The 27661-nt window shown below is 50.6% G+C and overlaps 2 protein-coding genes across 9 annotated transcripts in view; one reads left to right on the top strand and one right to left on the bottom strand.

Annotated features, from left to right (window-relative positions):
* The window catches only part of DYNC2I2 (dynein 2 intermediate chain 2), a 54923-nt gene that overhangs the window by 17056 nt on the left and 10206 nt on the right, over positions 1 to 27661 (bottom strand). For 2 of the 8 annotated variants that reach the window (XM_055270927.2, XM_055270928.2), the window contains exons 1-2: positions 8555 to 9043; positions 7565 to 7875 (exon numbers count right to left, since the gene is read on the bottom strand). The exons of 2 other annotated variants lie outside the window; for them this stretch is intronic. In XM_055270927.2, the coding sequence (XP_055126902.1) occupies positions 7565 to 7750 (186 nt within the window). In that variant the 5' untranslated portion in view covers positions 7751 to 7875; positions 8555 to 9043. Of the gene's footprint in view, positions 1 to 3997; positions 4136 to 4229; positions 4377 to 7564; positions 7876 to 8554; positions 9047 to 27661 lie in introns of those variants that run through there. 4 more of the 8 variants (XM_063635863.1, XM_063635861.1, XM_055270926.2 and 1 more) reach the window with 4 other exon arrangements.
* On the top strand, positions 456 to 5317 carry LOC129478240 (vesicle transport through interaction with t-SNAREs homolog 1B-like). Its single transcript, XM_055269883.1, has 4 exons — positions 456 to 715; positions 1006 to 1089; positions 1408 to 1601; positions 5253 to 5317. Exons 1-4 carry the CDS (start codon positions 456 to 458, stop codon positions 5315 to 5317), a joined length of 603 nt encoding a protein of 200 aa, XP_055125858.1.

Genomic DNA, 27661 nt, shown 5'->3' with positions numbered 1-27661 from the left:
TGCGCCACCACGCCCGGCTAATTTTGTATTTTTAGTAGAGACAGGGTTTCTCCATGTTGGTCAGGCTGGTCTTCAACTCCCAGTCGACCTCAGGTGATCTGCCCGCCTCAGCCTCCCAAAGTGCTGGGATTACAGGCGTGAGCCACCACGCCCAGCCCCATTTTTGTATTTTTAGTAGAGATGGGGTTTCACCATGTTGGCCAGGCTGGTCTTCAACTCCTGACCTCAGGTGATCCACCCGCCTCAACCTCCCGAATTGCTGGGATTACATGCATGAGCCACCACGCCAGCCCATAGATTACTTGTATAAAGAACAAAAAGTTAACTCAAAAAGCACCAGGCAGCAGTGGCGCAGTGGTCATCATGACGGCTAAGGGGCTGGGTGCGGTTCTGTCAGGCTAGGAGCACACCCAGCACCCAGAATCTGTGGCCGATGCTTGAGCACAGCCTGTGCCATGGCCACCTCTGCCCCCTCCTCGGAGCATGTCAGGAAGCGGCATGAGATCTTTCACTGTCTCTATGAAGGCCTACAAGGAGTGCCCAAACGGCTGCTGGGTGCAGTGGGGACCAAAGAGAAGCTGATCAGAGATTTTGATGAAAAGCAACAGGAAGGAAACAAAAAGCTGGCAGAGATGGAGGAGGAACTACATTATGCACCTCTATCTTTCTGTAACCCCATGATGTCTAAGCTTCAAAACTACCAGAAGGGCCGGGGGTAGTAGCTCACACCGGTAGTCACAGCACTTTAGGAGGTCGAGGTGGGCAGATCACTTGAGGTCAGGAGTTCAAGACCAGCCTGACCAACATGGTGAAACCCCATCTCTACTAAAAATACAAACATTAACCGGCCGTGGTGGCGCGCGGCTGTAATCCCAGGTTCTCGGGAGGCTGAGGCAGGAGAATCGCTTAAACCCGGGAGGCAGAGGTCGCAGTAAGCCAAGATCGTACCACTGCACTCAAGCCTGAGCGACAGATTGAGACTGTCTCAAAAAACACTACTGGAAGGACCTTGCCAAACTATCAGGAGGTGAGAAGCACACCTTGGAGAGCCACACCTGGAGGCCGAGGAGACATGAAATATGGCACACAGCCAGGCACGGTGGCTCATGCCTGTAATCCCAGAATTTTGGGAGGCCGAGGCGGGCAGATCACCCAAGGTCAGGAGTTTGAGACCAGCCTGGCCAACACAGTGAAACCCATCTCTACTAAAAATATAAAAAATTAGCTGAATATGGTGGCAGGCGCCTGTAATCCCAGCTACTCAGGAGGCTGAGGCAGGAGAATTGCTTGAACCCAGGAGGCAGAGGTTGCAGTGAGCTGAGATAGCACCACTGCACTCCAGCCTGGGTAACTCAGTAAAACTTCATCTCAGAAAAAAAAAAAAAAGAAAAAAGGAAAGAAACATAGCACATGTGCTGCAGAGAATGAGCACGTGGACTGGCTACAATCTCAAAGGGCAATGCTTCTACAAGGCACTGGAAGACTGATCCAGGCGACCCAAAGTACTGAACATTCTCATCAGACTGGCACAGAAACTGACCAGGTTGGCTCAGAAATCACACAAGAACCAGAGGAACAAGACCAATTAGAAAGTACCAAGAGTCGGGCCGGGTGCAGTGGCTCACGCCTGTAATCGCAGCACTTTGGGAGGCCAAGGCGGGCAGATCACCTGAGGTCAGGAGTTTGAGACCAGCCTGGCCAACATGGTGAAACTTCATCTCTACTAAAAATACAAAAATTAGGTGGGCATGGTGGCAGGCACTTGTAATCCCAGCTACTCAGGAGGCTGAGGCAAGAGAATCGCTTGAACCCAGGAAGCAGAGGTTGCACTGAGCTGAGATTGTGCCATTGGACTCCAGCCTGGGGAACAAGAGCGAAACTTCATCTCAAAAAAAAAAAAAAAAAAAAAAAAAGAAAGTACCAAGAGTTGGCCAGGTGCTGTGGTGCACATCTGTACTCCCAGGTACTCGGGAGGCTGATGGAGGAAAATCGCTTGAATCCGGGAGGTGGAGGCTGCAGTGACCCGAGATTGTGCCATTGCACTCTAGCCTGGGCAACAAGAACGAAATTCCGTCTCAAAAAAACAAACAAACAAAAAAACGAGGCCGGGCACAGTGGCTCACGCCTGTAATCCCAGCACTTTGGGAGGCCCAGGCAAGTGGATCACCTGAGGTCGGGAGTTCGAGACCAGCCTAACCAACATGGAGAAACTCCCTCACTACTAAAAATACTAAATTAGCCAGGCATGGTGGCACATGCCTGTAATTCCAGCTACTCGGGAGCTGAGGCAGGAGAATCACTTGAACCCGGGACGCCGAGGCAGGCAGATGACTTGAGGCCAGGAGTTTGAGACCAGCCTGGCCAACATGGTGAAAGGTCGGGAGTTCAAAACCAACCTGGCCAATATGGCGAAACCCCATCTCTACTAAAAATAAAAAAAATTGGGCAGGGCACGGTGGCTCACACCCATAATCCCAGCACTTTGGGAGGCCGAGGCAGGCGGATCACGAGGTCAGGAGATAAAGACTATCCTGGCTAACACGGAGAAACCCCACCTCTACTAAAAAAAAAAAAAAAAAAAAAAAATTAGCCAGGCGTACTGACATGCACCTGTAGTCCCAGCTACTCAGGAGGCTGCGGCAGGAGAATCGCTTGAAGCCAGGAGGCGGAAGTTGCAGTGAGCTGAGATCACGCCATTGCACTCCAGCCTAGGCCACAGAACGAGACTCTGTCTCCAAAAAAAAAGGCCAGGCCAGGCGCGGTGGCTCACGCCTGTAATCCCAGCAATTTGGGAGGCCAAGGCAGGTGGATCACGAGGTCATGAGATTGAGACTATCCTGGCCAACACAGTGAAACCCCATCTCTACTAAAAATACAAAAAATCAGCCGTGGTGATGGGCACCTGTAGTCCCAGCTACTCAGGAGGCTGAGACAGGAGAATGGGGTGAACCCGGGAGGCGGAGTTTGCAGTGAGCTGAGATCGCGCCACTATAATAAATAAATTAAAATAAAATAAAGGCCGGGCGCGGTGGCTCACGCCTGTAATCCCAGCACTTTGGGAGGCCGAGGCGGGCGGATCACGAGGTCGGGAGATCGAGACCACAGTGAAACCCCGTCTCTACTAAAAATACAAAAAAAAAAAAATTAGCCGGGCGTGGTGGCGGGCGCCTGTAGTCCCAGCTACTCGGAGAGGCTGAGGCAGGAGAATGACGTGAACCCGGGAGGCGGAGCTTGCAGTGAGCCGAGATTGCGCCACTGCACTCCAGCCTGGGCAACAGAGCCAGACTCCGTCTCAAAAAAAAAAAAAAAAAAATCAGCCGGGCAAGGTGGCAGGCACCTGTAGTCCCAGCTACAAGGGAGGCTGAGGCAGGAGAATGGCGTGAACCCCAGGGGGCGGAGCCTGCAGTGAGCCGAGATCGCGCTACTGCACTCCAGCCTGGGTGAAAGAGCGAGACTCCGTCTCAAAAAAATAAAATAAAATAAAATAAAATAAAATTAGACAGCTTTGTCACGCCAGGCATGGTGGCCCATGCCTATAATCCCAGTACTTTGGGAGGCCAAGGCAGGCGGATCACAAGGTCAGGAGTTCAAGACCCACCTGGCCAACATAGTGAAACTCTGTCTCTACTAAAAATACAAAAATTAGCCGGGTATGGTGGCACGTGCCTGTAGTCCCAGCTACTCAGGAGGCTGAGGCAAAAGAATCACTTGAACCCGGGCGGCGGAGGTTGTGGGGAGCCGAGATCACACCACTGCACTCCAGTCTGGGCAACGGAGCAAGACTCCGTCTCAAAAAAATATATATACAAAAATTAGCTGGGCGTGGTGGGGCGTGCCTGTAATCCCAGCTACTCAGGAGGCTGAAACAGGAGAATCGCTTGAACCCAGGAGGCGGAGGCTGCAGTGAGCCGAGATGGCACCACTGCACTCCAGCCTGGCAAGAGGCTCCATCTCACACAAAAAAATAAATAAAATAAAATAAAAATTTAAAAATCACCTGGGCACAGTGGTATGTGTCTGTAATCCCTCCTACACAGAAGGCTGAGGCAAGAGGATGGCTTGAGCCTGGAACTTGGAGGTTGCAGTGAGTCAAGATGGCACTACTACACTCCTACCTGGGAGACAGAGCAAGACCCTGTGGAAAGAAGGAAGGAAGAAAGGAAGGAGCGAGGGAAGGGAAGAGTGGGAAGGGGACAAAAGAAAGGGAAGGGATGAAAGAAGTAACTTACCACCTTCTTCTGGCCCCTGAAACATTCTTACAACATAAAAGAATCTCCTTAGGTAAGAGAGCTGGCTGTGTTTCGAGTGAACCATCCTCACAGATGAAAGCCTTCGCACCCAAGTATTAGAATCATTTTCTTGGGATTCTACAGGTTAAAGCTATCTACAAGAAAATTAGCCAGACTCAATCTCATTCTCTGTATTAGAAAAAAAAAAAAGTATTAAACTGAATCAATGATTCCTAACCTAGAGTCTACTTTTTATTTTTATTATTATTTTTTATAGACAGAGTCTCACTGTAACCCAGGCTGGAGTGCAGTAGCACAATGTCGGCTCACTGCAACTTCGCCTCCCAGGTTCAAGTGGTTCTCCCACCTAAGCCTCCAGAGTAGCTGGGATTGCGGGCATGCACCACCACACCCGGCTAATTTTTGGTATTTTTAGTAGAGATGGGGTTTCACCATATTGGCCAGGCTGGTCTCGAACTCCTGACCTCAGGTGACCCACCAGCCTCAGCCTCCCAAAATGCTGGGATTACAGGTTTGAGCCACCGTGCCTAGCCCCAACCTAGAGTCTTCTAAAAATGTTCAGCAAGGCCGGGCGTGGTGGCTCACGCCTGCAATCCCTTTGGGAGGCCGTGACGGGCGGATCACAAAGTCAGGAGATGGAGACCGTCCTGGCCAACTCAGTGAAACCCTGTCTCTACTAAAAATACAAAAAATTGACCAGGCGTGGTGGCGGGTGCCTGTAGTCCCAGCTACTCGGGAGGCTGAGGCAGGAGAATGGCGTGAACCCAGGAGGCAGAGCTTGCAGTGAACCAAGATTGTGCCACTGCACTCCAGCCTGGGTGACAGAGCGAGACTCCGTCTCAAAAAAAAAACAAAAAACAAAAACAAAATGTTCAGCAAGAGCTATTTTGAGTATTGCTTAAAAGCCAGTGCATCTAAATCATCAATTGACCTGCGATAAGGACAGACAGTTAACTAAACCACCTAGTGCCCTGCCTTTCCCTGAGAACCGCTCCCATACAGCACAGCAAAGTGGGAAGTGCCTGAAAGCCAGATCAGATCCTGGCTTCAGCTGTGCAGACTTTTAGGCCTGAGGTAAGAAATCTGTCCTCAAGAGTAAGACTTCATGGAAACCTCACTGGCCTTGGGGAGGATCTGGGCTCTCTGCAGGTTCGTGCAGCAAGCTAAGCCTCAGTATTCTCTTCTGGGACATGTGCAGCACCCAATGCTGCTCATTTTCCGAGGAAAAACATAAGTCCTTACAATACTGACAGCCCCCACCTGACCTGCCTTTCCTTTAGTTACCCTCTCTGACCTCACCTGGGACCACTCTTCCCATCCCTCTCACTCTTCTCCAGCCCCACCTGCCTCCTCAAACAGACAGATTTGCCCTAGGGCCTTTGCACTGACCTTTTTTTTCCCCTGTAGAGTCAGGGTCTCACTGTTACCCAAGCTGGAACACAGTGGTGCAATCATAGCTCACTGCAGCCTCCAACTCCTGGGCTCAACGGATCCTCCCGCCTCAGCTGCTCAAGTAGCTGGGAATACAGGCACAATGCCAGGGCACCCTACTTTGCACTTGACTTTTCATCTCCTTAGATGACTCTACCGCAAGTATCCACTTAGCCCATGCTCACTCCTCCAAATCTTTGCTAAAAGGTCACCCTCTCACCGTAACCCACCCAGCAAACCACCCTCTCAATCCCCAACCCAGTCCTTCCAATCTCTCAGCTTTTTCTTTTGTCCATGGCACTATTCACCTTCTAACACACTGCATAATTTACTTATTAAATATACTGTTAATGTTACAGCCCTTGCCACTGCCCCATGTAAGCTCGAGGAGAGATGTCTGTCTTCTTTTCTGATGAGTCCCCAACCCTTGAACTGCTCCTGGCACACAGCAGGTGCTCAAGCTCAAAGTCCGCACAGACCGCTTGGGAGAGGCCTTGAGCACGCAGCAGCCCCGCCCCTCATCTCATCAGAGCACCTCCTTTTGTGCGTGTTTGATTAAACACCTGGAAAACTGGCTTATCTAGAATTTACGATGCAGTTTGGTCATTTAAAAGTTAGCCTGGGCCGGCGCGGTGGCTCACACCTGTAATCCCAGCACTTTGGGAGGCCGAGGCGGGTGGATCACAATGTCAGGAGATCGAGGCCATCCTGGCTAACAAGGTGAAACCCCGTCTCTACTAAAAAAAAAAAAAAAAAAAAAAAAATACAAAAAATTAGCCGGGCGTGGTGGCGGGCGCCTGTAGTCCCAGCTACTAGGGAGGCTGAGGCAGGGGAATGGGATAAACCCGGGAGGCGGAGCTTGCAGTGAGCAGAGATCGCGCCATTGCACTCCAGCCTGGGCGACAGAGCGAGACTCCGTCTCAAAAAAAAAAAAAAAAAGAAAGAAAGAAACCAAGTAGCTGGCGCTACTGCACGCCAGCCTGGGCGACCGAGTGAGACTCTGTCTCAAAAAAAAGTAAAAAAAGAAGGCCGGGCGCAGTGGCTCACGCGTAATCCCAGCACTTTGGGAGGCCGAGGTGGGCGGATCACGAGGTCAGGAGATGGAAACCATCCTGGCTAACACAGTGAAACCCCGTCTCTACTAAAAAATACAAAAAAATTAGCCAGGCGTGGTGGCGGGTGCCTGTAGTCCCAGCTACTCGGGAGGCTGGGGCAGGAGAATGGCGTGAACCCAGGAGGCGGAGTTTGCAGTGAGCCGAGTTCGCGCCACTGCACTCCAGCCTGGACGACAGAGCGAGACTGTCTCAAGAAAAAAAAAAAAAAAAAGTTGGCCTGAACGCGGTGGCTCACGCCTGTAAACCCAGCACTTTGGTAGGCCGAGGAAGGAGGTCAGCTTAAGCCCAGGAGTTGGAAACCAGCCAGGGCAACACAGGGAGACCCCATCTCTACAAGATAATAAATAAATAAACAGCCAGCGTGGTGGCGCGCGCCTGAGGTCCCAGATACTCTGGATGCGCAGGTGGGAGGATCGCTCGAGCACCAGGTGCTGAGGCTGCAGTGAGCCGAGGTCGCACCACTGCACTCCAGCCTGGGCGACAGAGCAAGACCCTGTCTCAAAAAAAAAAAACAAAACCAAAAAAAGTTGTTAGTTTGAAATGCTTAAAAACTGCAGTTCACACAAAATCCTTCAAAACGTGGGATCCTTGGAGGTGTTTTGTTTTTCCACTTTTTGTTGTTAAAAAATGGGCCGAGAGTATCCTCTGGGTCAGTTTCTGTGGAATAAACTGTAAAGGCAAACGGTGGGACGCCCGAACCCACCCGGCTGCCGCGCTGCGCCCGCGCCTTCCCGCCCGCGTCGCTCCGCGCGGGGCCCGCGCCCTCACCGTCTCCCCGCGGATGCCCTGGACGGCCCTCCACTGCGAAGGCACGGACGCCACACCCAGAGTCTCGTCCTGCAGCAGCCCTGGCCGCCCTGGCCCCGGGCAGCTGGCAACCCCGCCTGTCGCCAGCGCCGCAACACCCGCGCTTCCCGCCGGGCTGAGTGGCCCGGGCTGCGCGCGGGTTGCCATGGAGACGGTGCCGCCCTCTTGTACGGACGCACTCAGGCGCGACCTCCGCCCCTACGCCGCCATTAGCGGGAAACGTGAGGCCGGCAGCGCCATGTTTGAATTGGTCGCAGCGCCTCCTGCAAGGCCTGGAAGAAAGAAAAGTAATGATTCTTCCCGGCCAGAGAGAGAAGCATGACCGGTTTTGCATACCCGGTCCCCAGAAAAAGCACGCTCGGGGTAGGCGCGCTACTCCTGGGCGAGGAAACTGCGGAAGTCAGGCATTGGTGCCAGGTTCAAAGATGGCGCTGAGCAGCCAAGCGCAGAAGCGAAGAGAGGGCGGCAGCCTGCGGCGGTCGCCGGCCTGCGAGTTCTGGGCCTGGGGGCGCAAATTCGGCTGAGCAGCTGTTGCTTCCAGCAGATCCGAGAACCGCGCCACTCGAACAGGCTGTCACCTCGAAGCCAAGTGATCTCCCTTTAATCCTCAGTCTCTGTCTCAACAGAATGATGATGAAAAATATTCCTACGGAGATCCTAAATGTGGTTAAAAAGCTGGGAGGCCCAAATGAGGTCTTCTACAGAAACATGCTTATTAAATCGAAATTAAAAGCAAATAACCAAATAATGTGCCTACTGTGTGTCAGGCAAAGAGCCCAGAACGTCTCTTTGTTATTAAGTTCTCACCCTGAGGAAAGAACTGCTTTTATACTGTATTATGTCGTTCTGCCATTCCGTGCGCCCCACCGCAATTAAAAAACACTGGAGATTCTGACCTGAGGACTAAAAAAATAAATAATAAACAAATAGGCCGGGTGCGGTTGCTCACACCTGTAATCCTGGTACTTTGAGAGGCCAAGGCAGGAAGATCGCTTGAAGCCAGGAGTTCGTAAACCAGCCTGAGCAACATAGTGAGAGCCCCGTCTCTACAAAAAAAAGTTTTAAAACTTAGCTGGGCATGGTGGCACGTGCATGTAGTCCCACCTAGTCGGCAGGCTAAGTGTAAGGATCCCTTGAGTCCAGTAGTTTGAGGCTGCAGTGAGCTATGATTACACCACTACACTACAGCCTGAGTGATAGAGCAAGACCCTATCTCTAAAAAAATAGTAGGCCAGGCGAGATGGCCAGCACTTTGGAAGGCCAAGGCAAGAGGATCACTTGAGCCCAGGAGTTTGCGACCTGCCTGGGCAACATAGCAAAACTCCCTCTTTACAAAAAAAAATTTTTTAATTAGCCAGGCATGGTGGCACACACCTGTAGTCCCAGCTGCTCCGGAGGCCAAGGTGAGAGGATCCCTGGAGTCAGGGAAGTTGAGGCTGCAGAGAGCCCTGATTGAACCATGCTGTGCTTCAGCCTGGACAAGAGAGTGAGACCCTGTCTCAAAATAATAATAATAATAATAATAACAACAACAAAATAATAAAATAAAAAAAAATTAGGCCGGGCGCAGTGGCTCACGCTTGTAATCCCAGCACTTTGGGAGGCCGAGGCGGGCGGATCACGAGGTCAGGAGATCGAGACCACGGTGAAACCCTGTCTCTACTAAAAATACAAAAAATTAGCCGGGCGTGGTGGCGGGCGCCTGTAGTCCCAGCTACTCGGAGAGGCTGAGGCGGGAGAATGGTGAGAACCCGGGAGGCGGAGCTTGCAGTGAGCCGGGATCGCGCCACTGCACTCCAGCCTGGGCGACAGAGCAACACTCCGTCTCAAAAAATAATAATAATAATAAATAAATAAATAAATAAAATTCTAAAAAATGATCTGGAAGGATAGATGCTACTTTTTTTTTTTTTTTTTGAGACAGAGTCTCACTCTGTCGCCCAAGGTGGAGTGCAGTGCCACTATCTCGGCTCACAGCAACTCCACCTCCCCAGTTCAAGCGATTCTCATGCCTCAGCCTCCCAAGTAGCTGGGATTACAGGCACATGCCACCACACTGGGCTAATTTTTGTATTTTTAGTAGAGAAGGGTTTCACCATGTTGGCCAAGCTGGTCTGGAACTCCTGACCTCAAATGATCTGCCCGCCTCAGCCTGCCAAAGTGCTGGGATTACAGGCATGGGCCACTGCGCCCAGCCTGTTTGTTTTTTTTTGAGACAGAGTCTCACTTTGTCGTCCAGGCTGGCATGCAGTGGCACTATCTTGGCTCACTACAACCTCCACCTCTCAGGCTCAAGTGATTCTCCTGCCTCAGCCTCTCGAGTAGCTGGGATTACAGGCAACCGCCACCACGCCTGGCCAATTTTTTGTGTTTTTAGTAGAGACGGGATTTCACCATGTTGGCCATGCTGCTTTGAAACTCCTGACCTTGACCAGGCGCGGTGGCTCAAGCCTGTAATCCTAGCACTTTGGGAGGCCGGGACAGGTGGATTGCCGGAGCTCAGGAGTTCGAGATCAGCCTGGGCAACATGGTGAAACTCTGTCTCTACTAAAATACAAAAACAAATCAGCCGGGCGTGGTGGCGGGCACCTGTAATCCCAGCTACTCGGGAGGCTGAGGTAGGAGAATTGCTTGAACCCAGGAGGCAGAGGTTGCAGTGAGCCAAGATTGTGCCACTGCACTCCAACCTGGGCAACAGAGCAAGACTCCGTCTCCATAAAAAAAAAAAAAAAAAAAAAGAAACTCCTGACCTCAGTTTAGCCACCTCACCTGGCCTAATTTTTTTTTTTTTTTTTTTTTGAGACAGGGTCTGGCTCTGTCACCCAGGCTGGAGTAGTGGTATGATCATGGCTCACTGCAGCCTCAACCTCTCTGGGCTCAGGCCATCCAACCACCTCAGCCTCCTAAGCAGCTGGGACTACAGGCTTGCACTATCATCCCCAGCTAATTTTTGTGTTTTTGTAGAGACGGGGGCGGGGGTCTCCCCATGTTGCCCAGGCTGGTCTGGAACTCCTGGGTTCAACTGAACTGCTCACTTCTGCCTCCTAAAGTCCTGGGAATACAGGCTAAGCCACTCACCAGGCCAAAGCAGATATTTGAAAACACAATTTAATCCCTTCAGGGCCCAAGATTCCCTCCCTGTTCCCACCCTCTCTCCACCCCATGGCCTCTGCCTCCACCTGCTTCAAGCCCACCCCTCAGGCCTCAGTTTACCACCACCTAGAAAGGCCCTTCCTCAAATGTAGACTGAAGAAAAAGGGACTTTTTAAAAACTCATTAAGGGGCCAGGCGCGGTGACTCACAACTGGGAGGCCGAGGCGGGCGGATCACGAGGTCAGGAGATCGAGACCATCCTGGCTAAGACGATGAAACCCCGTCTCTACTAAAAAATACAAAAATTAGACGGGCATGGTGGCAAGCACCTGTAGTCCCAACTACTCGGGAGGCTGAGCCAGGAGAATGGCGTGAACCCGGGAGGCAGAGCTTGCGGTGAGCAGAGATCACACCACTGCACTCCAGCCCTGATGACAGAGCAAGACTCCATCTCAAAAAAAAAAAAAAAAAAAAAAAACACACAAACTCACTAAGGTCCATGTGGTGGCTGATGCCTAGGAGTTTGAGATCAGCCTGGGCAACATAGGGACACCTCATCTCTAAGACAAAATCAATTTAAAAAATTAGAACTGGGTGCAGTGGCTCACACCTGTAATCCCAGCACTTTTGGAGGCCGAGACAGGTGAATCACCTGAGGTCAGGAGTTCGAGACCAGCCTGACCAACATGGTGAAACCCCGTCTCTACTAAAAATACAAAATTAGCGAGGCGTGGTGGCACATACCTATAATTCCAGCTACTCCAGAGGCTGAGGCAGGAGAATCACTTGAACCCGGGAGGTGGAGGTGGCAGTGAGCCAAGATGGCAACATTGTACTCCAGCCTGGGCAACAAGAGCAAGACTCCGTTTCAAAAAAAAAAATTAGCCAGGTGTAGTGGCATGCATCTGTGGCCCAGTTACTCTGGAGGCTTAGTTGGGAGGATCGCTTGGGCCTGTGAGGTCAAGTGCAGTGAGCCATGATTGCACCACTGTCTTCCAGCATGGGTGACAGAGTGAGACCCTGTCCAAAAAAAAAAAAAAAAAAAACCCTCAAAACTCAGTATTATTATTTTTTTTTACTTTCTCTATTGAGACGGAGTCTCGCTCTGTCGCCCAGGCTGGAGCGCAGTGGCATGATCTCGGCTCACTGCAACCTCCGCCTCCTGGGTTCACGCCGTTCTCCTGCCTCGGCCTCCCAAGTAGCTGGGACTACAGGCGCCCCCCACCACCCCCAGCTAAGTTTTTTTGTATTTTCAGTGGAGACAGGGTTTCACTGTGTTAGCCAGAATGGTCTCGGTCTCCTGACCTCGTGATCTGCCCACCTCGGCCTCCCAAAGTTCTGGGATTACAGGCGTGAGCCACTGTGCCCTGCCTATTTTTTTTTTTTTTTTAAACAGTCTTGTTCTGTCACCCAGAGTGGACTGCAGTGGTGTGATCTTGGCTCACTGCAACCGCTGCCTCCCGGGTTCAAGTGATTCTTCTGCCTCAGCCTTCAGAGTAGCGCGTGCCACCACGCCCAACTAATTTTTTGTATGTTCAGTAGAGATAGGGTTTCACCATGTTAGCCAGGATGGCCTTGAGTTCCTGACCTCCTGATCCACCCACCTCAGCCTCCCAAAGTACTGGGATTACAGGCGTGGGCCACCATGCCTGGCCTGACAAAGCTGTCTAATTTTATTTTATTTTTTATTTATTTATTTATGTTTTTGAGATGGTGTCACGCTCTGTCGCCCAGGTTCAAGTGTAGTGGCACAATCTCAGCTCATTGCAACCTTCACCTCTTGAGTTCAAGTGATTCTGTTGTCTCAGCCTCCCAAGTAACTGGGACTACAGGCATGCACCACCACGCCCGGGTAATTTTTGTATTTTTAGTAGAGATGGGGTTTCACCATATTGGCCAGGCTGGTCTCGAACTCCTGACCTCGGGATCTGTGCACCTCAGCCTCCCAAAGTGCTGGGATTACAGGCAAAAGCCACTGCGCCTGGTCAAAACTGTTTTAATAATGAGGTTGTTGTGTTGAGCCGGCCGCGGTGTTTCACGCCTGTAATCCCAGCAATTTGGGAGGCCAAGGCGGGTGGATCACCTGAGGTCAGGAGTTCCAGACCAGCCTGACGAACTTGGTGAAACCCCGTCTCTACTAAAAATACAAAAATTAGCCAGACGTGGTGGTGCATGCCTGTAATCCCAGCTACTCCGGAGGCCGAGGCAGGAGAATTGCTACCCCACTGCACTCCGGTCTGGGTAACAGAGCGAGACTCCATCTCAAAAACAAACAAAAAAAAAACAGCCCTGCATGGTGGCTCACGCCTGTAATCCCAGCAATTTGGGAGGCTGAGGTGGGCAGATCACCTGAGGTCAGGAGTTCAAGACCAGCCTGGGCAACATGGTGAAACCCTGTCGCTACAAAAATACAAAAATTATACGGGTGACATAGCGGGTGCCTGTAATCTCAGCTACTCAGGAGTCTGAGGCAGGAGAATTGCTTGAACCCGGGAAGTGGAGGTTGGAGTGAGCCGAGATCGAGCCATTGCACTCCAGCCTGGGCGACAAGAGTGAAACTCCTCAAAAAAAGACAAACCAAAAAATTAGCCAGGCGTGGTGTCAGGCACCCGTAGTCCCAGCTACTTTGGAGGCTCCCATGCATCAGGTCCTAATAACAATCACACTTAACTTGATCCTCAGGGGATGAATGTCCGAAAAAAAGCCGGCCGGGCTCCATGGCTCATGCCTGTAATCCCAGCACTTTGGGAGGCCGAGGTAGGCGGATCACCTGAGGTCAGGAGTTGGAGACCAGCCTAGCCAACATGGTGAAACCCCGTCTCTACTAAAAATACAAAAATTAGCTGGGCGTGGTGGCGGGTGCCAGTAATCCCAGCTACTAGGGAGGCAGAGGCAGGAGAATCGCTTGGACCTGGGAGGCGGAGGTTGCTGTGAGCCGAGATTGCACCCCTGCAATCCAGCCTGGCGACAGAGCGAGACTCCGTCTCAAAAAAAAAAAAAAAAAAACCCATCTCTACTAAACATACAAAAAATTAGCCAGGCATGGTTTCATGTGCCCGTAGTCCCAGCTACTTTGGAGGCTGAGGCAGGAGAATCACTTGAACCCAGGAGGCGGAGGTTGCAGTGAGCCGAGATTGTGCCATTGCACTCCAGCCTGGGCGACAGAGCGAGATTCCGTCTTGGGGAAAAAAAAAAAAGAGCCTGAAACCTGAAGGGGTCTCAACCAATGGTGGCCATAATGAAAGCACCATCTGCCCATGCCCTTTGTGTTGAGAGGCTGGTGTGCCCTACAGATGGATACTGGACGTAAAGCAGCAGGATAGTCATAATTCCAAAACACAAGTGTTACAGTCTTGGGTGTTTTGTTTTGTTTTATTTGAGATGGAGTTTTGCTCTTGTTGCCCAGGCTGGAATGCAATGGTGCGATCTCAGCTCACTGCAACCTACTTCCCGGGTTCAAGCAATTCTCCCTGCCTCAGCTTCCCGAGTAGCTGGGATTACAGGCACCCGCCACCATTCATGGCTAATTTATTTATTTATTTATTTATTTATTTTTTATTTTTTATTTTTGCAGGCAGAGTCTCACTCTATCCCCCAGGCTGGAGTGTAGTGGCGTGATCTTGGCTCATTGCAACCTTCACCTCCTAGGTTCAAGTGATTCGCCTGTGTCAGCCTACAGAGTAGCTGGGATTACAGACAACTGCCACCATGCTTGGCTAATTTTTGTAGGTTTCACCATGTTAGCCAGGCTGGTCTCGAGCTCCTGCTCTCGGGTGATCCGCCTGCCTTGGCCTCCCAAAGTGCTGAGACTACAGGCGTGAGCCACTGCACCCAGCCTTTTCTTTCTTTTGGGACAGAGTCTCTGCCTCACAGGTTCAAGCAATTCTCGTGTCAGTCTCCTGAGTAGCTGGGACTACAGGCGTGGGGCACCACACCTGGCTAATTTTTGTATATTTAGTAGAGATGGGGTTTGGCCAGGCTAGTCTCAAACTCCTGACCTCAGGTGATCCACCTGCCTCAGCCTCCCAAAGTGCTGGGATTACAGGGGTGAGCTGCCGCACCTGGCCCCAATTCATAATGGTCCAGATTAAACCTCTCTGATCTCTGCCAGTGGATTATTTATTTATCTATCCCGGAAAATACATGTTTTTTTTTTCATTCTAGTAACTACAAATAGGAATTTAGAGGGGGAGCCCCAGGCTGAGACAAACAGTGGCCACCCCCTCCTTGATATTACAGTGGAACAACGTGGCCCCCACATCCTTTATGGTCAATTCAGGCCCCACTCCTTCCTCTTCTTCTGCTGCAGTGTAGGGACCTCAAACTCCTCCTGCTTTGTTTCCTGTACCCCAAAGGGGACTGTCTGACCTAGTGCAGGGGACTAGGGAAGGAGAGGAAGGAAGAAAAGTGGGTGTGAGCTCCATAGAGTGACAAAGACACAGGCTGGCTGGGGACATTTTTGAGGACAAGCACCCCCGCAGATGGCCGTACCTGCTACTGCCAGGACAGTGGAGTAGGGTGTGCTAGAATGAGATGGGGCTTGGGCTCCTTTTAATCTGAAAGTAGATGTATTTGTTCCATTTTGTCTAGCCCAGTTAGGTTTTGTTCATATCTATTATAGTTTTTTTTTTGTTTTTTTTTGAGGCAGGGTCTCACTCTGTCACCCAAGCTGGAATGCAGTGGCACCATCATGGCACACTGCAGCCTCGACATCCAGTGCTCAAGTGATCTCCCAGCTCAGCCTCCCTAGTAGCTGGGACTACAGGTACACGCCATCATGCCCAGTTAATTTTTTGTATTTTTTGTAGAATGGGTTTCACCATGTGGCCAAGGCTGTCTTGAACTCCTGGGCTCAAGTGATTCGTTTGCCTCGGCCTTTCAAAAACCTGGAATTACAAGTGTGAGCTACTGCACTCAGCCTTTTTTTTTTTTTTTTTTTTTTTTTTGAGACGGAGTTTTGTTCTTCTTGCCCAGGCTGGAGTGCAATGGTGTGGTCTTGGCTCACTGCAAACTTCACCTCCCCAGTACAAGCGATTCTCCTGCCTCAGCCTCCCAAATAGCTGGGATTACAGATGCCCGCCACCACATCTGGCTAATTTTTTTTGTATTTTTAGTAAAAACAGGGTTTCACCATGTTGGCCAGGTTTGTCTTGAACTCCTAACCTCAGGTATCAGCCTTCCAAAGTGCTGGGATTACAGGCATGAGCCACCACACCCAGCCTGTTTAGCATATTCTTCCCCTGATGGTCACAATGCCTCCTCCCCACATCCTTGATGCCTGTGTTCAAAAGCCAACTCATTAGGGAAGTATTACCCTATTTTGTGTATTTTGTTCAAAGCACTGATTACAATCACTGCTGCCTCACATATATTAGACACTCTATAAGTATTGTTTAAATGAATGAATATGGTTCTGTGTAGGCAATTGTTCTAAATATGTGAATACCAGTATTTCATTTTTCTTTTTTTTTTTTTAGACAGAGTCTTGCTGTCACCCACGCTGAGGTGAAATGTTGCAATCCTAGCTCACTTCAACCTCCGCCTCGTGGGTTCAAGCAATTCTCCAGTCTCACCCTCCCAAGTAGCTCGCTTTACAGGTGCCTGCCGCCACGCCCAACTAATTTTTGTATTATTAGTAAAGACAGGGTTTCACCATGTTGGCCAGGCTGGTCACGAACTCCTGACCTCAGGTGATCCACCCGTCTCAGCCTCCCAAAGTGCTGGGATTACAGGCGTGAGCCACCATGCCCCACCAGTATTTCGTTTTTCAACATTATACATGCAGCACCAATTCTGTTGAAAAAACGTTGGCCAGGTGAGGTGGCTCACACCTGTAATCCCAGCAGTTTGGAAGGCCAAGGGTGGAGGATCACTTGAGCTCAGGAGTTCGAGACCAGCCTGGGCAACATAGCAAGATCCCATCTCTTTTTTAACAAAAATAAAAATAAAAACAAGAAAAATATAACACATAAACAACAGCTATTTGGGTAAAATTATAACTGTGAATTTTTTTCTTTTTCTTTTTCTTTTTTTTTGAGATAGAGTCTCGTCCTGTCACCCAGTCTGGAGTACACTGGCGCAATCTCGGCTAACTGAAACCCCACCTCCCAGGTTCAAACAATTCTCCTGCCTCAGCCTCCTGAGTAGCTGGGATTACAGGTGCCTGCCACCACGACCAGCTAATTTTTGAATTTTTAGTAGAGACGGATTTCACCACGTTGGTCAGGCTGGTCTCAAACTCCTGACCTTGTGATCCACCCTCCTCGGCCTCCCAAAGTGCTGGGAATACAGGTGTGAGCCACTGTGCCCGGCCAAATCTGTGAATTTCAAAGTTACTCAGCCAGAGATGGGTCATGTTAGTCTCACCGTTATATTTGCCATGACCTTAAATTAGGGCTTTCTCATAAAAAGTACTTAATCAACACGTATTGAATAAAACAAATGTGTTGGGGCCAGGCGCGGTGGTTCACACCTGTAATCCCAGTACATTAGGAGGCTGAGGCAGGTGGATCACTGGAGGTCAGGAGTTCCAGACCAGCCTGACCAATATGGTGAAATGCTGTCTCTACTAAAAATACAAAAATTAGCTAGGCATGATGGCACACGCCCATAATCCCAACTACTTGGGAGGCTAAGGCAGGAAAATCGCTTGAACTTGGGAGGCAGAGGTTGCAGTGAGCCGAGATTGCACCACTACACTCCAGCCTGGGCGACAGAGTGAGACTCCGTGTCCAAAAAAAAAAAAAAAAAGGTCGGGCCCAGTGGCTCACGCCTGTAATTCCAACACTTTGGGAGGCCGAGGCAGGCAGCTCACGAGGTCAGGAGTTCGAGACCACCCTGACCAACATGGTGAAACCCCGTCTCTACTAAAAATACAAAACTTAGCCAGGCATGGTGGTGTGTGCCTGTAATCCCAGGTACTCGGGAGGCTGAGGCAGGAGAATCGCTTGAACCCAGGAGGCAGTGGTTGTAGTGAGCCTAGATGGCACCACTGCACTCCAGCCTGGAAGACAGAGCAAGACTCCATCTCAAAAACATAGAAAAAAATGCATTGGATCAATTGACAAATATTTTGGAAAAGTAACTTTGGGAGTCTAAGGTGGGCAGATCACTTGAGGTCAGCAGTTCCAGACCTGCCTGGCCAACATGGAGAAAACCCATCTCTACTAAAAATACAAAAGTTAGCCGGGCGTGGGCGTGGTGGTGGGCGCCTGTAATTCCATCTATTTGGGAGGCTGAGGCATGAGAATCGCTTGAACCTGGGAGGTGGAGGTTGCAGTGAACCAAGATCGTGCCAACTGCACTCCAGCCTTGGTGATAGAGTGAGACCCTGTCTCAGAAAAAAAAAAAAAAGCCAAAATACATCCACACATCATACTACAAAATTAATTCAGGTTGGTTATAAACTGGAATGTTAAAAATGAAGACAATGCCGGGTATGGTGGCCCACGCCTGTAATCCCAGCACTTTGGGAGGCTGAGCTGGGCAGATCACTTGAGGTCAAGAGTTCAAGACTAGCCTAACCAACATGATGAAACTCCATCTCTACTAAAAACACAAAAATTAGCTGGGCGTGGTCAGTGCCTATAATCCCAGCTACTCCGGAGGCTGAGGCAGCAGAATCCCTTGAACCTAGGAGGCAGAGGTTGCAAAGACCTAAGATTGTGCCACTGCATTCCAACCTGGGCGACAGAGCAAGACTCCATCTCAAAAAAAAAAAAAAAAAAAGAAGATAAGGCCTGGCATGGTGACTCATGCCTGTTGAAATCCCAGCACTTTCAGAAGCTAAGGTGGATGGATCACTTGAGCCCAGAAGTTCAAGACCAGCCTGAGCAAAATAGCAAAACCCTGTTGCTACAAAATACAAAAATTAGGCCAGGCAGGGTGGCTCACTCCTGTAATCCCAGCACTTTGGGAGGCGGAGGAGGGTGGATCATGAGGTCAGGAATTCGAGACCAGCCTGGCCAACATGGTGAAACCCCATCTCTATGAAAAATACAAAAATTAGCCAGGTGTGGTGGCAGGCACTTGTAATCCCAGCTACTCAGGAGGTTGAGGCAGGAGAATCGCTTGAACTCAGGAGGCAGAGGTTGCAGTGACCCGAGATCGCGCCATTGCACTCCAGCCTGGGCAACAGAGCAAAACTCCATCTCAAAAAAAAAAAAAAATTAATTAGGAGTGGTGATATGTGCCTTTAGTGCCAGCTACTAGGCTAAGATGAGAGGATAACCTGAGCCCTAGGAGGTCGAGGTTGCATTAAACTGTGATTATTTATTTTTATTTTTAATTTTTTTATTGAGATGGAGTCTCGCACTGTCGCCCAGGATGGTGTGCAGTGGCACAATCTCAGCTTGCTGCAACCTCCGCCTCCCTGGTTCAAGCGATTCTCCTGCCTCAGCCTCCTGAGTAGCTGGGACTACAGGCGTGGGCCACCACGCCTGGCTAATTTTTGTATTTTTAGTAGAGACGGGGTTTCATTATGTTGGCCAGGCTGGTCTCGAACTCCTGACCTTATGATCCGCCTGCCTTGTCCTGTATTTTTTTTTTTTTTTTTTGAGACAGAGCCGCGCTCTGACGCCAGGCTGGAGTGCAGTGGCTCCATCTCAGCTCACTGCAAACTCCACCTCCCTGGTTCAAGTGATTCTCCTGCCTCAGCTTCCTGAGTTGCTGGGATTACAGGCATTCGTCACCACGCCCAGCTAATTTTTTTTTTTGAGAGGGAGTCTTACCCTGTTGCCAGGCTGGAGTGCAGTGGCACAATCTTGGTTCACCGCAACCTCTGCCTCCTGGGTTCAAGCGATTCTCCTGCCTCAGCCTCCCGAGTAGACGGGACTACAGGTGCGTGCCACCATGCCCAGCCAATTTTTTTTCTTTTTTTTTTTTTGAGACAGAGTCTCGCTCTGTCACCCAGGCTGGAGTGCAGTGGCGCGATCTCGGCTCACTGCAAGCTCCGCCTCCCGGGTTCACGCCATTCTCCTGCCTCAGCCTCTCCGAGTAGCTGGGACTACAGGCGCCCGCCACCACGCCCGGCTAATTTTTTTGTATTTTTAGTAGAGACGGGGTTTCACCGTGGTCTCGATCTCCTGACCTCGTGATCCGCCCGCCTCGGCCTCCCAAAGTGCTGGGATTACAAGTGTGAGCCACCACACCTGGCAGCCAATTTTTGTATTTGTAGTAGAGATGGGGTTTCACCATGATGGCCAGGATGGTCTCGATCTCTTGACCTTGTAATCTGCCCGCATCGGCCTCTCAAAGTGCTGGGATTACAAGCATGAGCCACTGCATCTGGCCACAACGCCCAGCTAATTTTTGTATTTTTAGTAGAGACGGGTTTCACAATGTTGGCCAAGATGGTCTCCATCTCCTGACCTTATGATCTGCCCACCTTGGCGTGAGCCACAGCATTCGGTCGTAAGTCATTGATTATCGCTCTCCAGATCCAGCCTGGGTAACAGAGTGAGACCATCTTTAAAAAAGAAAAAAACGCTGGGCACGGTGGCTCACATCTGTAATCCCAGCACTTTGGAAGGCTGAGATGGGCGGATCACAAGGTCAGGAGTTTGAGACCAGGCTGGCCAACATGGGGAAATCCCATCTCTACTAAAAATACAAAAATTAGCAGGGCATGGTGGCATGCGCCTGTAATCCCAGCTACTCAGGAGGCTGAGGCATGAGAATCGCTTGATTCCAGGAGGTGGAAGTTGCAGTGAGCTGAGATCATGCCACTGCAGCCCTGGAAAGCAGAGTGAGACTCTGTCTAAAAAAAAAAAAAAAAAGGAAAGATCAAGTGCCTTGAATACATAGAAATAAAATACTTACCAGGACAGTGTATATGGGGGTCAAAATATGCTAAGGAGCGTATAACAACTAACCTGCAATATGGCCCGGTGCAGTGGCTCACACCTGTAATCCCAGCACTTTGAGAGACTGAGGCCAGTGGATCACCTGAGGTCAGGAGTTTGAGACCAGCCTGACCAATATGGCAAAACCCCATCTCTACTAAAAATATATAATTAGGCCGGGCATGGTGGCTCACACTTGTAATCCCAGCACTTTGGGAGGCTGAGGCAGGCAGATCACGAGATCAGGAGATCGAGACCACGGTGAAACCCCGTCTCTACTAAAAATACAAAAAAAATTAGCCGGGCGTGGTGGCGGGCGCCTGTAGTCCCAGCTACTTGGAGAGGCTGAGGCAGGAGAATGGCGTGAACCCGGGAGGCGGAGCTTGCAGTGAGCCGAGATTGCGCCACTGCACTCCAGCCTGGGCGACAGAGCGAGACTCCGTCTCAAAAAAAAAAAAATTAGCCAGGCGTGGTGGCATGCGCCTGTAGTCCCAGCTACTCGGGAGGCTGAGGCAGGAGAGTGGCGTGAACCTGGGAAGTGGAGCTTGCAGTGAGCTGAGATTGCGCCACTGCACTACAGCCTGGGCGACAGAGCGAGACTCCGTCTCAAAAAAAAAAAAAAAAAATTTTTAAAATTTTAAAAACTAAAAAAAATAAAAATTAAAAAGAAGGCCCAGTGCGGTGGCTCACACTTATAGTCCCAGCACTTCAGGAGGCTGAGGCGGTCACATCACCTGAAGTCGGGAGTTCAAGACCAAAATGAGCAACATGGAGAAACCCTGTCTCTACTAAAAATACAAAATTAGCCGGGCGTAGTGGCACATGCCTCTAATCCCAGCTACTTGGGAGGCTGAGTAGGAGAATCGCTTGAACCTAGGAGGTGTAGGTTGCGGTGAGCCGACATCGCACTATTGCACGCCATCCTGGGCAACAAGAGCGTAACTTTGTTTGAGATGGAGTCTCGCTCTGTTGCCTAGGCTGGAGATGAGTGGCGCAAACTTGGCTCATTGCAACCTCTGCCCCCCAGGTTCAAGGGATTCTCCTGCCTCAGCCTCCCTAGTAGCTGTGATTACAGGTGTGTGCCACCATGCACGGTTATATTTTTCGTATTTTTAGTAGAGACGGGGTTTCAATATGCTGCTGAGCCAGGTCTTGAAATCCTGAGCTTGTGATCCGCCAGTCTCGGCCTCCCATAGTGCTGAAATTTCAGGCATGAGCCACTGCACCTGGCCTAAAAATACAAAAATTGACTGGGCATGGTGGTGGACACCTGTAATCCCAGCTACTTGGGAGTCTGAGGCATGAAAATTGTTTTGACTGCCGGGCGCGGTGGCTCACGCTTGTAATCCCAGCACTTTGGGAGGCCGAGGCGGGCGGATCACGAGGTCAGGAGATTGAGACCACGGTGAAACCCCGTCTCTACTAAAAATACAAAAAAATTAGCTGGGCGTGGTGGCGGGCGCCTGTAGTCCCAGCTACTCGGAGAGGCTGAGGCAGGAGAATGGCGTGAACCCGGGAGGCGGAGCATGCAGTGAGCCGAGATTGCGCCACTGCACTCCAGCCTGGGCGACAGTGCGAGACTCTGTCTCAAAAAAAAAAAAAAAAAAAAAAAAAAAAGGCCGGGCACGGTGGCTCACGCTTGTAATCCCAGCACTTTGGTGGGAGGCTGAGGCGGGCGGATCACGAGGTCAGGAGATCGAGACCACGGTGAAACCCCGTCTCTACTAAAAAAAAATACAAAAAATTAGCCGGGCGTGGTGGCGGGCGCCTGTAGTCCCAGCTACTCGGAGAGGCTGAGGCAGGCGAATGGCATGAACCCGGGAGGCGGAGCTTGCAGTGAGCCGAGATCTCGCGCCACTGCACTCCAGCCTGGGCGACAGAGCGAGACTCCGTCTCAAAAAAAAAAAAAAAAAAAAAGAAAATTGCTTTGACTGAGGAGGCAGAGATTGCACTAAGTCAAGATCCTGCCACTGTACTCCAGCATGGGTGACAGAGCAAGACTCTGTCTCAAAGGAAAAAAAAAAGGCTGGACACCGCTGGTGGGTCATGCCTGTAATCCCAGCACTTTGGGAGTCCAAGGGGCAGATCACCGGAGGTTAGGAGTTTGGGACCAGCCTGGCCAACATGGTGAAACTCTGTCTCTACTAAAAATACAAAAAAAAAATAGCTGGGTGTGGTGGCTCACGCCTGTAATCCCAGCACTTTGGGAGGCTAAGGCGGGCAGATCACCTAAGGTCGAGAGTTTGAGACCAGCCACGCCAACATGGAGAAACCCCATCTCTACTAAAAATACAAAAAAATAGCTGGGTGTGGTGGTGCATGCCTGTAGTCCCAGCTACTTGGGAGGCTAAGGCAGAAGAATTGCTTGAACCTGGCAGGCAGAGGTTGTGGTGAGCTGAGATTGCACCATTGCACTCCAGCCTGGGCAACAAGAGCGAAACTCCATCTCAAAAAAAAAAAACTAAAATTAGCTGGGCGTCGTGGTGGGTGCCTGTAATCCCAGTTACTCAGGAGGCTAAGGCAGGAGAATCGCTTGAACCTGGGAGGCAGAGGTTACAGTGAGCTGAGATTGTGCCATATCACCCCAGCCTGGGCGATAAGAGTGAAACTCCATCTCAGAAAAAAAAAAGAGAGGCTGAACACAGTGGCTTACACCTATAATCCCAGCACTTTGGGAGGCTGAGGTGGGCAGATCATGAGGTCAAGAGATCGAGACCATCCTGGCCAACATGGTGAAACGCCATCTCTACTAAAAATACAAAAATTAGCTGGGTGTGGTGGCCCACACCTGTAGTCCCAGCTATTCGGGAAGCTGAAGCAGGAGAATTGCTTGAACCCAGGAGGAGGTTGTAGTGAGCCGAGATCACACCACTGCACTCCAGCCTGGCAACAGAGTGAGACTCCATCTCAAACAACAACAAAAAAAAAAAAAAAAAAGAGAGAGAGAAACGCGATGGGGTGTGGTGGCTCAGGCCTGTAATGCCAGCACTTTGGGAGGCCGAGGCAGTGGATCACCCGAGGTCAGGAGTTGGAGACCAGCCAGCCTGACCAACATGGTGAAACCCCGTCTCTACTAAAAATACAAAATCAGCCAGGCATAGTGGCACATGCCTGTAATCCCAGCTACTTGGGAGGCTGAGGCAGGAGAATCGCTTGAACCTGGGAGGCAGAAGTTGCAGTGAGCCCAGATTGCACCATTGCACTCCAGCCCGGGCAACAAAAGCGTAACTCCGTCTCAAAAAAAAAAAAAAAAGAAAAGAAACACCCAAGAATGGGCAGTTTACAAAAGCAGTAGCATCATCAGTCAAGAAGCACATGAAGAACTTGGGCTAGGCACAGTGATGAGCACCTGTCCCAGCTACCAGAGAGGCTGAGGTGGGAGGGTGACTTGAGCCCAGGAGTTCAAGACTACAGGGAGCTGTGATCGTGCTTCTGTGCACTCCAGCCTGGGCAATAGAGTGGGACCTTGTCTTTTTTTTTTTTTTTGAGATGGAGTCTTGCTCTGTCGCCCACACTGGAGTGAAGTGACTTGATTTCAGTTCACCGCAAACTCCGCTTCCTTGGTTCAAGCAATTCTCCTGCCTCAGCCTCCCGAGTAGTTAGGATTACAGGCACATGCACCAGGCCTGGCTAATTTTTCTTTTTTTTTTTTTTTGAGACGGAGTATCGCTCTGTCTCCAGGCTGGAGGGCAGTGGCCGATCTCGATTCACTGTAACCTCTGCCTCCCGGGTTGAAGCCATTCTCCTGCCTCAGCTTCCCGAGTAGCTGGGACTACAGGTGTGCGCCACCATGCCCAGCTAATTTTTGTTATTTTTTATTTATTTGTTTATTTATTTTTTGAAACGGAGTCTTATTCTGTTGCCCAGGCTGGAGTGCAGTGGCTTGATCTCGACTCACTGCAAGCTCTGCCTCCCGGGTTCAAGCCATTCTCCTGCCTCAGCCTCCGGAGTAGCTGGGACTACAGGCACCTGCCACCACACCCAGCTAATTTTTTTTTGTATTTTTAGTAGAGACAGGGTTTCACCGTGTTAGCCAGGATGGTCTCGATCTCCTGACCTCATGATCCGCCCACCTCAGCCTCCCAAAGTGCTGGGATTACAGGCTTGAGCCACTGTGCCCGGCCTAATTTTTGTATTTTTATTATTTATTTATTTATTTATTTTTTGAGATGGAGTCTCGCTCTGTCGCCCAGGCTGGAGTGCAGTGGCGCGATCTCAGCCCACTGCAACCTCCACCTCCCGGATTCACGCCATTCTCCTGCCTCAGCCTCCCAAGTAGCTGGAACTATAGGCACCAGCCACCAAGCCCGGCTATTTTTTTTGTATTTTTAGTTAGAGATGGCATTTCACCGTGTTAGCAAGGATGGTCTCGATCTCCTGACCTCGTGATCTGCCCCCCTCGGCCTCCCAAAGTGCTGGGATTACGGGCGTGAGCTACCACGCCCAGCTATTTTTTTGTTTGGTTGGTTTTTTTTTTTTTTGAGATGAAGTTTCACTCTTGTTGCCCAGGCTGGAGTGCAATGGCTCAATCTCGGCTCACCGCAACCTCAGCCTCCCAGGTTCAAGCAATTCTCCTGTCTCAGCCTCCTGAGTAGCTGGGATTACAGGCATGCGCCACCACGCCTGGCTAATTTTTGTATTTTGAGTAAAGACCGGGTTTCTTCATGTTAGTCAGGCTGGTCTCGAACTCCCAACCTCAGGTGATCCACCCACCTCACCCTCCCAAAGTGCTGGGATTATAGGCGCGAGCCACCACACCTGGTCATCGCTAACTAATTTGTGTGTGTGTGTGTGTGTGTGTGTGTGTGTGTTTTGAGACAGAGTCTCACTCTGTTGCCCAGGCTGGAGTGCAGTGGCGCGATCTCGGCTCACTGCAAGCTCCAACTCCCGGGTTTATGGCATTCTCCTGTCTCAACCTCCTGAGTCACTGGGACTACAGGCGCCTGCCACCACGCCCGGCTAATTTTTTGTATTTTTAGTAGAGACAGGGTTTCACCGTGTTAGCCAGGATGGTCTCGATTTCCTGACCTCGTGATCTGCCTGCCTTGGCCTCTGAAAGTGCTGGGATTACAGGCATCAGCCACCATGCCCAGCCGTCTCTAGCTAATTTAAAAAATTTTTTTGGCCTGGCGTGGTGGCTCACGCCTGTAATCCCAGCACTTTGGGAGGCCAAGGATGGTGGATCACAAGGTAAGGAGTTCGAGACCAGCCTGGCCAATATGGTGACTCTCTTGTCTGTACTAAAAATACAAAAATGAGTTGGGCATGGTGGCACACGCCTATAGTCTCAGCTACTTGGGAGGCTGAGGCAGGAGAATTGCATGAACCCAGGAGGCGGAGGTTGCAGTGAGCCGAGATCGCACCACTGCACTCGAGCCTGAGAGAGAGAGATCGAGACTCCGTCTCAAAAAAAATAAAAAATGTCTGGACATGGAGTTTAGCCATGTCGTGCGGCTGGTCTCAAACTCCTGGACTCAAGTGATCTGCCCATCTCTGCCTCCTAACGTGCTGGGATTCAGGCGTGGGCCACCATGCCTAGCCAATGATAACTTTCTAAGGAATACTAAGGAGCCAGAGCTCAGTGTGAGGGGCAAGGAAAGAGAAATCTCTGTGGTAGAGAAACTCTACCAGGAGATTCCTGGGGCCCTGTCAGAGCTGATCTCCCGGGGGTCTCAGAGACCAGCCTTGCTTCACCGTCAGCCTTCCTGAGCAGTCTGTTTTCTTTTTTTTTTTTTTTTTTTTTTGAGACGGAGTCTCGCTCTTTCACCCAGGCTGGAGTGCAGTGGCGCGATCTCGGCTCACTGCAGGCTCTGCCCCCCGGGGTTCACGCCATTCTCCTGCCTCAGCCTCCCTTGTAGCTGGGACTACAGGCGCCTGCCACCTCGCCCGGCTAATTTTTTGTATTTTTTTAGTAGAGACGGGGTTTCACCGTGTTAGCCAGGATGGTCTCGATCTCCTGACCTCGTGATCCGCCCGCCTCAGCCTCCCAAAGTGCTGGGATTACAGGCGTGAGCCACCGCGCCCGGCTAGCAGTCTGTTTTCATTACACTAAGGCTATATTGGTATAGGGGAGCCAGAAAGACAGGGGTTGGAATCTTGACTCCTCTACTCCTTGCTCATTGATTTTAGGGCAAGTTATGTCTTTGAGTCTTTATTTATTTTTTATTTATTTATTTTAGAGGCAGGGTATTGCTGTGTCAACCCGGGGTGGAGTGCAGTGGCGCGATCTCAGCTCATTGCAACTTCCGCCTCCTGGGTTCCAGCGATTCTCCTGCTGTAGCCTCCCAAGTAGCTGCGATTACAGGCATGCACCACCATGCCCAGCCAATTTTGTATTTTTAGTAGAGATGAGGTTTCACCATGTTGGCCAGCCTAGTCTAGTCTAACTCCTGACCTCAGGTGATCTGCCCACCTCAGCTTCCCAAAGTGCTGGGATTATAGGCATGAGCCACCGAGCCTGGCGGAGCCTTGATTCTTCATTTGGTTTGATTCTCCCAACTGTAAAATAAGGGCATAATACTATCCTATAAAGATGGATGGGAGGATTCAAAAGGGTAATGCTTAGTCAGCGCCACATGTAGGTCCAGCTGATGCTCAATAAATGGTAGCTATCTACAGCCATCCCGAGCGGACAGGCGAACAGATAACAAAACAATACAATGTTTTGGAAACTTCTGGTTCCAAGAGGGAGCCTGGCCTCAGGGTTATGGAACATCTGGTACTCCCTGAGCCTGTCAACTTTTGGGTGGAGTGGAGGGACACCTTTTGCTTTGCCCCCAGCTGCCCTGTAGCTCCATTCTAGAACTGGGCAGAGTTGCCACAGTTGCCTAGTAACGCCCCTGGGAGTCCAGGAAGCTCAAATTTTAGAAGCTGGAGAGGAAAGGAAAGGTGGGCCAGGTCCAGCTACCCTGGAGGCTGAAGCAGGAGGATCACTTGAGTCTAGGAGTTCGAGACCAGCATGGGTAATATAGCAAGACCCTGTCTCTACAAAAAATACAAAAATTAGCTGATTTGCTGGAGCACGCCTGTCATCCTAGCTACTCAGGAGGCTGAGGAGGGAAGATCACTTAGAGCCTGGGAGGTGGAGGCTGCAGTAAGCTATGATCACACCACTGCATTCCAG

This window comes from Symphalangus syndactylus, chromosome 3 (genome assembly GCF_028878055.3).
Source record: "Symphalangus syndactylus isolate Jambi chromosome 3, NHGRI_mSymSyn1-v2.1_pri, whole genome shotgun sequence".
In the NCBI taxonomy this organism is placed as follows: domain Eukaryota; kingdom Metazoa; phylum Chordata; class Mammalia; order Primates; family Hylobatidae; genus Symphalangus; species Symphalangus syndactylus.
The sequence above is the reverse complement of the archived record's forward strand: the minus strand, read 5'-3'. Positions and strand labels throughout refer to the sequence as shown.

Excerpts from the sequence above, each read along its gene's own strand:
- LOC129478240 (XM_055269883.1), top strand. The coding sequence starts at position 456 with ATGGCCACCTCTGCCCCCTCCTCGGAGCATGTCAGGAAGCGGCATGAG. Across the intron at positions 716-1,005 it reads AACTACCAGAAGGGCCGGGG|GACCTTGCCAAACTATCAGG; the intron begins GTAGTAGCTCAC and ends CACTACTGGAAG. Across the intron at positions 1,602-5,252 it reads CCAATTAGAAAGTACCAAGA|CACAGCAAAGTGGGAAGTGC; the intron begins GTCGGGCCGGGT and ends GCTCCCATACAG.